At 28.0% G+C, this 14379-nt stretch overlaps 2 protein-coding genes across 4 annotated transcripts in view; both read right to left on the reverse strand.

Moving 5' to 3' along the window:
* LOC107453484 (uncharacterized) overlaps nt 1-12156 on the reverse strand; it is a 36593-nt gene extending 24437 nt beyond the window's left edge. Inside the window, exon 1 of one of the 3 annotated variants that reach the window (XM_016070344.3) lies at nt 11779-12156. Coding sequence is in view for 1 of the 3 variants with exons in the window: in XM_016070342.3 (XP_015925828.1) it covers nt 6852-6866 (15 nt within the window). In the remaining 2 variants the exon portion in view is untranslated. Of the gene's footprint in view, nt 1-4906; nt 5008-6851; nt 6937-11778 lie in introns of those variants that run through there. The other 2 variants (XM_016070342.3, XM_016070345.3) reach the window with 2 other exon arrangements.
* Nucleotides 1-14379, reverse strand: part of LOC107453483 (dystrophin-related protein 2) — a 276867-nt gene that overhangs the window by 161149 nt on the left and 101339 nt on the right. The window lies entirely within an intron of this gene.

A 14379-nucleotide genomic window follows, 5' to 3' on the forward strand; every position in this document is an offset into this window, starting at 1 on the left:
TTTTTTTTTTTAATTTAATTTTATATTTTAATAAATTTAAATTTGGGGAACTTCTTTTCTAAAAACTTGCTTTTCTTTGTTTAATGAGTAAAATTGTGGCTTTTTTCTTGTCAATTATTACTAAAATAAAATTTTACCTTCTTTTATATTTTTTTATATAATAATGAATTTATAGAAAGTCGTAAAATATTCCTGAAATCTAATAATAATAATTAAAATTAGAAAGACTGAGAGTTGAGCTGAAATTTTTAGATGCATAGTTATTGAAAAACAATTTGGAGGAAATTTCAATTGCCTTTTTGTTGACTGTTTCCATACCTTCAGACGATACCGAAACCCCTGTTATTATAAACTCATATTACTTTCTATACTCATATTACTTTCTATTCTATTACTTCTTCTAAAATTTGTAATCTTTCTATTCTATTACTTGTTCTATTCTATTACTTGTTTTAAAATATCCCTACGTTAAATTTTCGTATGGGCAATTGACATTTTTATAAGGTCATTTTATTTAATAGACAGTCTTTTCCTAATTTGTATTCAATACATTAAATAAATGGAAAATTGTAAAAGAAAAATTAATTTTTCTTTTACACAAGTCACACAAATATTTGAATGTTTTGTTATTCTTAGAAAATGTGCATCAAACGAACCTTTTGGAAGAAATAAATTAGAGAGGAAAAAGAGAAGAACATTTTTCAGCCATTTACAGAATTTGACCCTTACAACATAATGTCCAAACCATTGCTCTGTACAGCAGGCTCCTATCAAAAGGTCAGCTCGATGCCGCTAGCTGTTTGCACGGTCGAAAATGCAAGAAACCTAATGAATAACCTCATATTACGAGGATCACAAACAAATAATTCGAAAATAATATCTTTGCTTGCACGATTTAAACTTGGTTCCAAATTCCTATGCCATTAATATGGTTTAAACGAAAATTGAAAGAAAAAGTATTTACTAGGACTAATTTATTTAGTTCTGGATGGGTTGGATATACAATTAAAAAAGGAAGCTAGCTTGTAATTGTGTACTTTTTGTCATAAAGGCACAAAATACAACGAGAAAAATCCTAATTATGGAACGGTTTAATATGATACTTAACCACATAATTTAGTTTCCTGCTAGATAAGATACTTAAAATAAGTCTAAATAAAGTCTTGTACGTAGCTTTCAAATGCAGAAAAGAGAAAAAAAGAAGAAACAAAATTTTACTTATGCGTCTGTCATTCAAGTTGATTTATTGCAGAAAAAATATTTTTTCAGATGTCTGATTGTTGTCAAAGCATTCTTTCAGGACAAATAAATCACGACACATAATTCTCAACATACAAAGAGGATTCAGATATGTCATTAGTTTAGTGTTAATAAAAGTTATCATGTTATTTACATGTCTTTATACTTAAACTAATATTTTTTAAAAAGATATTTTCTGTTTTTTATTTTTCAAAATTAAAAGTTTAAATCCTAAATAACGATTTTTCTTTAATACCGTGTTAATTTTTCGAGTTATATTACTTTATAAATATCGTTGTATAAACGCAATATTTCATGACATTTTTTTAAACTGTTTCACTACAATTAAACACCTTGTTCTAAATTTGCAGCAAATTTTACTACAATAAGATGTGGACGAAGCATACTCGATTTTAAATTTTAACTAGTAACGTGACAACTGACTTAAAATTAAAATTGTAATTTATACCTAATACATCACCTCGCAAAGTTCGTCAGAGCTTCTTATAGGTGTGAAGGCTGAGAAACTATAATTAATTATTTACTTTTATAAACGGTCTCCTCAAGTGAATGTATTTTTAAAAAATTTTCAAAACTGCATGTTCAAGCGTTTCAAAGATACAAAGGGAAAAGTCACTTTAGAGTAACTTTATACGTATATAGGTACAAATAAAATATGTGCTGTTTATAAAAAAGAATTCTTTCATAAATCTAACTATTTGAAAGTTTAAAAACTTGATGAAGCAAATTAAAAAATTTTTGCGATTTTTTCATCAATAACATTTTACGAATTTTTAATTTTCTATATTGCACAGAAAAGTATGCTCAACACTTCCAGAATATGGTAAAACTTTTCGTATTTCAGGCTTCATAGGTATACCAAAAAGCTCGGTAATTTTTACCGAAGAGCTTTGGTAATGATTTAGGTGAAACTAACAATAAAACATTTTTTCATAATTTGTGATAAAATTTGGTAAAAGTGATAAAATCAGGTAATTTTGTCAGTGTACTTTATAGAAATGGTATAAAAACCTTTTATTCGGTTAAATTTACAAAGCAGTTTTTGAATTTTTTACTAAATGTGTGGTAATAAGAACTATAGTTTTTAAAACCTGAATTTACGCTAAACCGTTACTATATAAACGGAAAAAATACCAAGTGAATAGTTCAGTTTTATTTAGTTATATTTTAGTTTCATTAACCAGAATTATGTATATAAATTTTACCAGAATTGTTATTACCAATGTTAAGTTAATTTTATCAGAATTTTTTTCTCTGTGTGACTAAGACTAAAAACTACACGTGTTTAGCTTCCTAATCACTTACTTTAAACCAAACATGATACTACAAACTTTATTACAAAGCGTGTTAACTAGGATTGTCTTTTCATAGAATTGAAATATTAAGGTAATAAAAATTGAAACAGTAGAATATTCCTATTTTAGCTATAATTTGTTCTAATTAACTTCTTCATTTCTATTTTTAAATCCGAAATTGAAGTTAGCTAGTTTTGCCCCAGGACAATTAATTTTAAAACTCCATAAAATAAGTCATTTTAAAGTTGCTTCACTCTAAAAGTAAAAAATCTTGAACTAAACTAGTTTAGCATGACGAGATTTTAAACATTTTTTAAAAAGTAAATCAAACACATAAACGTGACTAGGATGTTCAGCCAAATTACAGCACGTCACATACATTAATGCAGGAAGATTTAAAAAAAATAATCTAAATACGTAAATGAGCTTCTAACTTTGTAACACATAATTTATATTAAATTTAGGTTTTTGTAATGAATAAGATTTAAAGATGACGCTATTTCTTCCTGGTCAAGTTAGCTTTCAACACCCTCATACAAGGAAGACAGCTCTTCTTCAGGATTTCTTCCTTTCTTTTTAATGTTGTGGGCCGAATCACGTATATCAAAAGGGCGGAAAGTTTTCACTTTTTGTAAACAAAATGTGAGAGGAATCTTCAATTTTTCAGGAAGTTTAATATTATTCGATGACTCAAAAAGATTAAAAAATTGCTTGCTTGATTTGAGGATGCGCATGTTTAATAAGATTCGAAAATATTGTTCAGCAGCTAAATTGTTTATTTCTCTAATTATAATGTGATTTTTATTCTTAAAAATGTAGGAATATCACAACAGCTTCATTACTAAGAACTGACTTTTGAATCGTTTTCTATTGATGTATAAATAATTGGATCAAACGCATTTTTTCGGTAAAATATGAATACAATACTTTTATAGCAAATACTTTTAATTGTCAAATTATGAACTAAATTAAAAATCGCAAAAAGTTATTCAAATTTCAGATAAAATTTTACCCTTTAAAATGGTCAACTTATAGCAATGACCACAAAAAATAAAACACACTTCTTTCTAACAAAATAATAATAATAAATAAATACATAAATTGTTTGTTTGTAAGAACAACTAAAGATTTACAAAATTTTTTTCATAAGTTGAAGTACAGTTTTAACATTTTTTTAATAGAAAGTTTTTTTTACTGAAATTAAAAAATGTAAGGTTAAAACCAATATAATGATTTACCCTTTTTGTAAGGTGACATTTTTACATCAAACGGTTCATTAGTATTGTTTTCTAATATGTAGTTAAATTACAAGATTCCGGAACTTTCGCAACATTTTTCAAACCTCGTATTTCCGTTATAGTGGTGTTTTTCACCAAAACACTCTACTGAACTATTTGAAATTACGGCTTGAAATTTTACTTTTAAAGCCTTTCAATTTTCCTAAAATTTGCGTTTTTAAAAAATAAGGAAGGAATTTCTTATCGAAAGTATCAAAATTAATTCATTTCTCTTGTGAACGTTTTTTTTTTAATGAATTATTTATTTATCCAGTAAATAGATTTGCTGCAAACATTATCAAGAAAAGTCATTAATTTCTATAGTGAACCGTGACTAATTCGATAAAAAAAGGAAAGTTAACCTATCTTCGTTTAGATAAGAAAAACGTATTTTCATGAGAAAGGAGCGTTTTAAGTTAACACCGTTAGAACGGAGCATTTTTGGTGAAAATAGCTGTGTTTTTCATCAAAAAACTAAAAAAATTGAAACGAAGACTCATTATATTGCCCCCAACTCCTTAAATTGCTCAAAATCTTTCAATTTCGATAATATGTTACTATATATAACTATATATACGATATATAAACTATGTTACTATATATACTATATATAAACTATTTTTCCAATCAATTATTTATTACTTTTTTGGGGACATGTTTCATACATTTTAATTTAATAAACAAATTTATCATAAATATATTTTTTTAAAAATTCAAAAACATATGAGGTAATTTTAATACGATTTTGTCATAGTTTTTGTATCTTTTTCATAAACAAGCAGATCAAAAAAAGTTGTTATAATTTCCATAAAGAATCGCGACTACTACGAAAAAGGGAAAGAAAGTTTAAACTTAATTTCGCTTAGAAAAAATGTACAAAAAAATATGTAAAATATAATGGCTTTACATGCTATTATTTTTACCGTAGTGTAAATTAAACATATTACCAGTTTAATAAACAATTATGCTCAGTAACTAAAATAATTGAAAAATGTTATGCTTTTCAAAATATTGCAAAAAAGCATAGTATTAAAAAGGAATTCACAAATATGCAAATAAAAATATTCTAGATACCTTTTATCATGAAATGTTTAAATCCACACATAGAAAAAAAATCATATATCCAAGGCTATTTTCTTATTAATAAGACAAAGGTAAGTAAATAGAAAATAAAAATCCTATAAATGCATCCTACAAAACAATTTAGCTTACGATTGACAGAAGGCTATTATACCTTAATTCGTGAATCACAGATTAGATTTAAGTATATATGATCAAATAAAAATATATATAATCAAATAAAAATGAAATGAATTGACAAGCAAAAAATAATGCAAATAATTTCTAAAAATATAAGTCGAAGTGTAAAGCTTTCCAAATAAATATTTGTTTTATAAAGATAATGCATGCTTGAATCTTTGGAGGTAAGGGACTGGGATTGTTTGAAGTTTATCCTTTTCTAATCTAATCAATAAAATATTTGAATCACATCCGTAATGATAGGAATTCCATTTTTTTTCAATTGCGCTGCAAATGCAAGCTTTGGACTGTATTTTAAATGTTAAAAAAAAGTATTTTAAAATTCGTTTTCTGAAAGTGACCGGAATTGAAAATGACGCTGAGTTAAAAAGTTTAATTTATATTCTTTTTTAATCATGATTTTTAATATAGTATACTTATTGTTTTTTATTATTTATGTTTTTGGTTTAGTTGGAAATTTAGAATCGATATCAATAAATTCCCATTAAATTTGATCACATTATTTATGTCATTATTCTTAAGATTCTAAGCGATTTTTTTTCTATTTTCTGCTAATTTTATCTACTTTACCTTGTTTGAAAAACATAAAAAAATATTGGGAAAAAATAACATACTCACAAAAATTATACCGATGAAAGTTAATAAAAAATTTTATACAAAACTAACATTTAACCACTTTTTAGGTTATATTTGCTGTGGATATAGCAATTTTGTACACTGTAGCAACCAAAGCTAATCATCTCTGGTCATTTGAAAAACCCATTGAATTTTTATTTTGTTTTAAATTAAGCAAGAGCTCGAAAACATGAGTTATAATCCGAATTTTATACCTTCGAGGCACTATTTTATATTTTCGAACAGACATAATATGCATATATTTTAACAAAATTCTTTTCTTGTTATTTAAATCCAATAAAGAAATTGTGTAGCAAATTGGATAGATACTTGGGAAATAGTTTTAACTCTAAAATAATACGAAGCAACTATAATTATATTTATAGTAATTATAATATTATAGTCATTAATAACGAAAAATAACTTACTCACGAATTTAGTATAGCGAATTCAGAAATATATTTGTATGCAACTGAATATAAATGTAACAGAAAGGTATTTGCATGTTATAAAAGCAAAAGGTTGCTCTTAAGCAGACTATCACACATACATTTAGGTTAATTTATTTGATGCTTAAGCCGAAGACAAAATTTGTTATTAAGCCACACAACTTTCGAGAATTTTTCTTACTTCCCTTTAGTTTGAAGGGGATTTTTTTTTAAAAAATTACATCGCAATTTGACTTTCATAAACTTTTTTTTTATTTGGTTTTCACATTTTTTAAATAATTGGCAAACATTTTTCTTTTTTTAGAACTTTGTCGTTTGTTGGTTACTGACGCAAGCATAATGAGAGACATTTCTTTTGCTTAATTTCTTCATTTTGAAAAATGGTAAGTACTTTTGTTTATTCATGAAAAAAAAATTCAAATAATAAGGAACTTCATTTAGTTAGGAAAAATTTATTACATTGGGTAAATGCGATAGCGAATAGAATGAGTTTATGACAATTTTCACCAAAAAGGTATTGGAAAAAAAGTGAATAAAAAAATAAAAAATGAATTTTTTTCACTGTAAATGTTAAATTTCTTTTAATCGATATAATTTTTTTACTTGGATATATATATGAACATTTAGACGAAGATGAGAACAATGAATTTAAGAGCAAAACAAAGCACATCACATATCTGCCGTTGACTACTTACGAAATTTCCATGCATTAGAAATAGTTCATCAGAAATTTAAAAAAGATATATTTCCTAGTGTCATTTTTTTCATTGTCCTTATTTTATCTTTCAATTCAATTGTCTTTGCTTTCCGGATAAGCCGGTTTCCAACACCCACGAGAGCAATGCTTTTATTTTTGGAATGATGAAATCAGTTTTTTAAATTGAATCTGAAAATCTTATCAAACAAAAAGATTGCTGATGTAGCATCATTTCACCACAATTCAGTAAAGTTCAAATTACATATAGTAAATGAACAATTTGTATAAAAGATTCTGGAATTAAAAGGGGAAATATATAAAGGGGAATTAATACAATGCAATATTTTGAACTTCTGAGTTAAAAAAAATTTCCTAAATCATTCAATGAAAAAATGATATCTTTCTATTGAATGTAAACGCGTACGATTAAAATGAAATTGAGACTCAAAATCTTTTTTTTTTCTTTTTCAATTTTCATAAAGTGAGTTTTTGCGAGAATTTTTTTTGTCCTTTTTTACTCCTAGCAATGAGAAACAACAAAAAGTTAAGTGAATTGTTATTGTAATAGATTTGTTTCCATTATACATCAGTAAAAATACGATTTTTCGATTTTATTACTAGAATAATTTATATAAAATAAAAAACTTTAGTATCGCACAACTTCTCTCATAAAATCAAAAAATTTTACCTTTGATTTAGGATTGTTAATTTTTCTTAAAATGGGCGATGAATCACCTCGGTTAGTCTTAACAGGGTCGTGGGCAAAACATTTTGTGGGGTTCTTTAAATATTCTCTCAAAAAATGGATCTCTTAGGGCCCTATTAAATTTGCTCTAAAATTAGGAAAATAAGTATGTACGATAATTTTCTTTTTCGAACTTCATCCCTAAAAGAACCACCTTAACATTTTTTTCCTTCTTTTCTAGTTCTCATGTTTTTCAAATATTATACGCATCGTTTAATTTTTATAAATAATCGCTTATTATATAGATAGGCGTGGGTTCTTAGAAGGCAGAAATTTTGTGTTCATGGCCAACATTAACACACAATCTAAAAACATTGAAATATATCCCATTTTCTAATACTTTATATAAGAAGACAATGAAAGATGTGTAGTAAATGGTGACTAGTGCACGTTAAATCTGTCGGGTCATAAAGTCCTCCATGTTCCCATACGAAATCGATATCTCTGGGCTACTGGTTCAGGAGCTCCCTTATCTTCTGTATTGGTATCAAAATTACAAGGATACGAAGTTGAACATTGTTAGTCGTAAACCCAGAATTGGGTCGTTTATTCAACGACGGTTAGAAGATTAAAATAAATAAAAAATACTTTATGTAGGATAGAGCACTCGTTTCCCAACTCGGTGAACGGGGTTCGAATCCCAGAGATGGCTGGTCGATACGAATTCCGCTACCGGCTCACACTGACCAAAGTGCTAACGTAAAATATCCTCAGTGGTAGACAGGTCAGGGGTTAAAGTCCTCTTGCCGTCGGGCTAACAGTGGGAGGTTTAGGTGGTTTTTTCTCTCTATGTAACGCAAATGCGAGGTTATTTCGATCAAAAAGTCCTCCAAGAAGGCAGATTTCTCCCCATATTTGATCCAGGAGCTCTGTTGTCTTCTAGGTTGGTTTCAAAATTACGAAGCTACGAAGTTGAAGATTGGTAGTTGTAAACTCGAAATTGGGGCGGTTGTTCAACGACGGTTATAAAATAAAATTCTCTAAATAAAATGAGGTGACCCAGGTTCGAATTCCAGCGATGGCTGGTCGATACAAATCCGCACTCGGCTCGCACTGATCACAGTGCTGACATAAAATATCGTCAGTGGTAGACGGATCATGGATTAGAGTCCCCTTTCTGCCAGGTTAACTGTATGAGGTTTTCGTAGTTTTCCTACCCATGTAACGTAAATGCGGGTTAGTTCCAACAAAGAGACAAAGCATCCACGAAGGCAAGTTTGTCCAAATGTTTGATCCAGGAATCCTTTTGTCTTCTGGGTTGGATTTAAATTACAATGCTACGGAGTTGAAGATTGATAGTCGCAAACTCAAAATTGGGTCGGCATTTTAACGCCAGGTTATAAAATAAATTAGTTATTTGAATAATTTTCTTGAGAGGAGACTCTAAAAAAATGGACATCCCTGCCTTCAGTTGTCCTGGCTAAATTATCATCAAGTATGATTGAAACAAAAGTTGATTCTCGAATTTTCAATATTATAAATTAATAATAAACAAAATAAAAATTAACAAAAAAAAATTACAAAAAAAAAATTAGCAAAATAATAATTAATAATAAACAAAAAATAAAAATTAACAACATCGGCGTGGGACCACCAGAAATGCGGGATCATAATAAAATTGCCAAATCTTAACAAGATCTAAAAGAGTAAAAACAATCTTTATGGTTATCTCTATGAATTCGTTAATATTTACAGTGAATAGAAACAAGGAAACCAATTAAGTCCCACTCATCCTTATGTCGTGTTGCACTGACTACAACACAGAGGTTGAATAGGATGTTTGGCAACTATTATTATTATTATCTTTTAAAGCTATAAAATCCGAAGATTAAGTAACTTGGAAACTTGTAACCTGGTTATGAGTAAATAAAAATGTGTTGCAACATTTAATTTATTTTTACAATACTTAAAGCTGTTATTGATCAAAATGTCTCATTTATCTACTAATTTCATTTACAAACTATTGTCATTCATCTAACAAATTTTGTTTTACCAAAGCTATTTAACTATCTTGAAAAATAAATACCGTGCATGCATGTTTTTTTTTTTTTAAAATTTCCCCGCGTTAAATAAAATTTTTAAGGAATTGCGAGTAGTTATTTTATTGTTCTGAGTTGAAGTGAGTTGAGTTAAATCATGTATAAAAAATGAAAAATAATTCAGTTTTTTTAAAAAATTAATTTAAAAAAAAATAGTAGGTACTCCATAAATATAATAGCGGAGTAATTTATTATATGGTTATTTTCAAAATTTAAAAAACAAATATCCAATTTGTTCTTTCCCTAATTTATTGCTATCCTATAATAATGTCAGAGAAACTGGCCCGCTGAGCAGAAAAGCCTCAAGGGAGTGAGTTTGTTTTCAATTTGAGGGACCAATGTATTAGCCATGACTGGTCAGCTAGGTGGAGTTTAAAGGACTCCCTATAGAGGAGCAAAATATTTACATTTTTCTAGTAAATGAGTTTTGATAAAAACTAGGTTGTTAATCGTGGTTATAATTTAGGTTATTCGTGGATGCTCTCCAGCTAAGTACGAGAAAAAATTTTTTTAGCATTTTTCAGGAGAATCGTCATTTAATTTCTTAGTAGAATACCACGTCTAGTTAAAATGTACCTACATGCAAAAAAAAAAAAAGAAGTTAACTGTAAAAAAAAAAAAGGTTATCTTAAGAATTTTGTTAAAGATGTTGGCCTTTATTCTAATAGGATTTTTTTAACATAGGCAACTGCAGGGGAATATAAATTAGTTACTACCATGAGTATTAATAATTATAATCGCATGTATATTTGCGAAAATACATCATAAAATACTTTTAAAAGCTAATTGCAATTTTTCTTACAGTAGCTAAAAATGATTACGTTTAATTTTGTTGAATATGCCTCCAAAAATAGTCAAAATGTTTTCAGTAACTACGAATGCATTAAGTTCTTGACATGGCTAGCAGTTTTTGAAAGAAGGGAGTTTTTAAAGTTAAAATTTTTTTTTTAGCCGTATCGATGTTGTTATAGTTTGAGAAGTCCTCAGTCTTACATGAAGTTAATTTACGACGGCACATTTTATGAAAAAACAAGCTAAATTTGTAACTATTAAGTCACAAACCAAATGGATAGAGCGCTCGCTTTGAACACAAGTGATTCGGGTTCGCATCTCAACGATGACTAGCTAAATCAAACACAACGATAAAGCAAAATATTCACACTGGGTAAGATGGGGCACATGATAGAATCATAATTATCATCGGCCCAACCGTGTGGGGGGGGTTCTGATTTTTCGTCTTAGGTACCGACAACTAAGGCAAGTTTGTCCCAATACATGACTAAAAAAATTCGCTGAATTTTTCAGTTAAGCTCAAAAATTACAAGATTATGATGTTAACATTTAAAGTAGCGCATTCATCATAAATCGACTGTTTAACACTGTTAATAAAATAAAATACTGCTTGTATGTATCTATAGATAAAATTGAAAAGGTAGACATATAGTAGAGTGGGTAACATACAATTGTTTCCCTAGTAATATTTACATTGTCATCAAGTATCTTTAATAATAATCATAATAAATAATTATAATAAATAATAATAATAATTAATAACGATAATAAATAATAATAATAATAAAAACGATAGGATTTTGAAAAGTTTTACCGAAAATCTACAGCAATTTAATAGTTTACACGAAATGAATATTTTATTATTATATTTTTAAATTTATTTAAATTATTAAGATGTTTCATTGCATTATATAAACGATGTTCAAATTGACGTTATTTGAAGGCTTGTCTTCAATTATGTATCAATTGGTTGCCAATAGCAAGCAAAAAATCGACAATAATCAGCTATGATAATAATAATTAATGGACTGCTGCAGGGCAACTGATTCACTTAAGCCATACAGATTGAAAAATTTTACCGAAGAAATAAAGGGTTGAAATAGGTTGACAATTAATATTGAAACTCATAACTAATGATAAATACTCATATACAGATAAAAATATTTGTTCATTATTCAACTAATGAAACAAATATTCAATCCTTCTTTCATACAAAATACTTAAATTATGTATAGCATATCGTTTTTCCGCTTTTGAATAAAAGTATATAAAACATAAAATAATCAAAAACTTATACATTCTGCTTAAATTCATGAAATCAAAAATTGTTTAAACTAAATTACACTTACTTTATCAAAGCTCCCGGTGTTTTGCAAAAGTTATTCAGTTGTCGATGAATAGAAAATCAGAAGAAAATTAATCAAAAATACATTTTTTCTCTTATTTCTATATTCAGATGCAGACACCCAATATCATATAATTCAACGCATTCCGAAAATCATAGTCGAAAAATATATTCCGTACATTCATAAAAATCAATGAATCTTCAAATTAAATTCATTATTTAGCGAAGTATGTTCACAGTAACGATTCGAGTCGCTGGAAAGATATCTCCATAGAGACATTGTCCACCGCGCTCCTTCGAAACGTCCATCAACAAGTGTAAGTTAATCCGTGGGAAGCAAGAATTCGAGAACTGCTCCGCATCACTTAAGGGTTGCTAGAACAGAAGAGAAAAACCTGATTTGTTTTACACATTGAGTTAGAAATAAGAAGAAAACAAAAAGCGCCAATGCGAGTTATAAGTTGGATATGCAAACGATTTTCTATTCAATCATTGTCTTAAGAATTTTCAATGGAAATTCGATTGATTCCATTGGAAATCAAGATAAAGAATATTATTTTTTAATTGATAGAACAAAACTACGGAAACGAAAAGGAGAAAGACCAGATCTTTCCTTTTTTTTTTCTTTTGTAGTATTGTGGAGAATATTTTTTTATAAATTTTTAAATTCGATTGATTGCTTATTAAAGGCTGTAGTTCCCTTAGTATAGAGAAAAAAGAAAAGAAAAAAAAACCACGTTCCGTCTACTTTGTAATATTTTTTTTTACACGAATTAGAAAAATTAGCCTTCAAATTTTATTTAAAAGTTGATATTGTAAAATAAAATAACAGTATTAGATTGGAGCACTTTGGGGTAACACACCATCGGGTTTTAAAAAAACTTATAAACTTTAACTGATCTAAATATGCAGACTGAAAAAGCTCAAAGATATTTCATTTTCCTCGAAAATAAATTATAAAAGCGGATAAAAAAATTTTATTCCTGAAAAATTTATTTTGAAAGTTTCTTTAAATACAAACTAAATCAAGTTCCTTAACCCCTTCAGGAACATGATCACCTATATGTGATCACGCGATTCTCCCTTCACGGCCCACAATATCATGTATGAGTGAGCCTTTCTGATTCTAGCGGACCACACACGGACGTAATCTCAACAGTACTCTCGTATTAGTACGCATAGGTACTTTTTAGAGAGTATAAACTAGGATTTTGCAGACTTGGGATAGCGCTTCTTTTTCCATCTGCCTGTCCTGAATAGATCAATCAATAAATGATAGTTTTATTAATTTTTTAAATTTTGAAGGAGATGCAATTACGCAAATTTTTGTTCATAAAAACTGCAAATGACCATGCAAAACATGTGGTTCTCTATGGAAGGACGCAACCTTCTCATATTTTAAAACTTAAATATTATTAACACTCTTATACATTTTATTTGATATTCTTTCAATGAGATAATTATTTATGATTCTACTTAATATTGAAGGTAAAAAGGTATGTTCCAATTAGAATCATAAATTAATCTACATATTCCAGCCCGAGTTCTTCTAATCAGTTTGTTCAATTGCATTTATGTTTATGATTTTTAATTTGAAACTAAAGAGATCTGTTAATAAAACAAGTAATTAATAAGACAAGTATCATAAATATAATTGTTAAGCTGAAAATACAAGTAGTTTATTATATGATATCTCTAGGTAATTTAATTTATAAGATATAATTTAAAGATGAATTGGGCTGGATCATAAATGTGACATTAAATTTGTGAAATAAGATTATAAATGAAAGATTAACTGTTAGTATTAGATAGAGCTTCCGTAAATTTTTAAGACAACGGTTAACTTCTCAGGACACTATCAAGTACGGACCACTGTCACTCAAATGTTGAGATACTAGTAGTAAGTAATTATTTCAAGTTTAATAAATTAGACATATTATTCATTATAAAGTGATGAAAGGGTATATCTCTATTAAAATAAACTATAACATTTGATGCACTTAATTTTATTTTCAAAATCGGGATAAAAAAAAATGAAATTGAACAGACTAAAACGAATAAGTAGAAAAATTCTGTTTTAACTGGCATAATTTTCAGATGTTAGGTTTACTTTGTGATAAGTGAAAAAAGTTCCACATTTAAACAGCTTTCGTATTTAGTTTTGATAGCAGCATAAACTGAAATAAAAAGTTGTATAAGTCATCACTTGAAATGGGCGAATTATGGTCCGTCCACTTGCCAACTTACCTTAAATATTTTGTTCCATTCGCTATACTTTCAGTCCTCATTATTATTATTTTTTTAAAATTTCGTTTATCAATTTCAACTAATTCTTCTTAAAGTTTGTTTCGAATCCCCAATGTCAGGAAGCTCTGGCATAATGAATTTATAATGACGATTCGAGCCTAAACTTCAGTTAATAAATACAAAAGAAGTTAGTCGTTTAGAAATCCAGAGGTTGTAAACTATCGGAGAGGACCACTGCACTAAAAGCAAATAATGTACAGCGCGGGAAATAAAAAAAGAGTGCACAGATAACTTTTGATCTAATGATCGAATTTTCGCGGAATTTAATGTTCTTCAGCGTCAAGACAGCTTTGGATGG

This window comes from Parasteatoda tepidariorum, chromosome 1 (genome assembly GCF_043381705.1).
Source record: "Parasteatoda tepidariorum isolate YZ-2023 chromosome 1, CAS_Ptep_4.0, whole genome shotgun sequence".
NCBI lineage: Eukaryota > Metazoa > Arthropoda > Arachnida > Araneae > Theridiidae > Parasteatoda > Parasteatoda tepidariorum.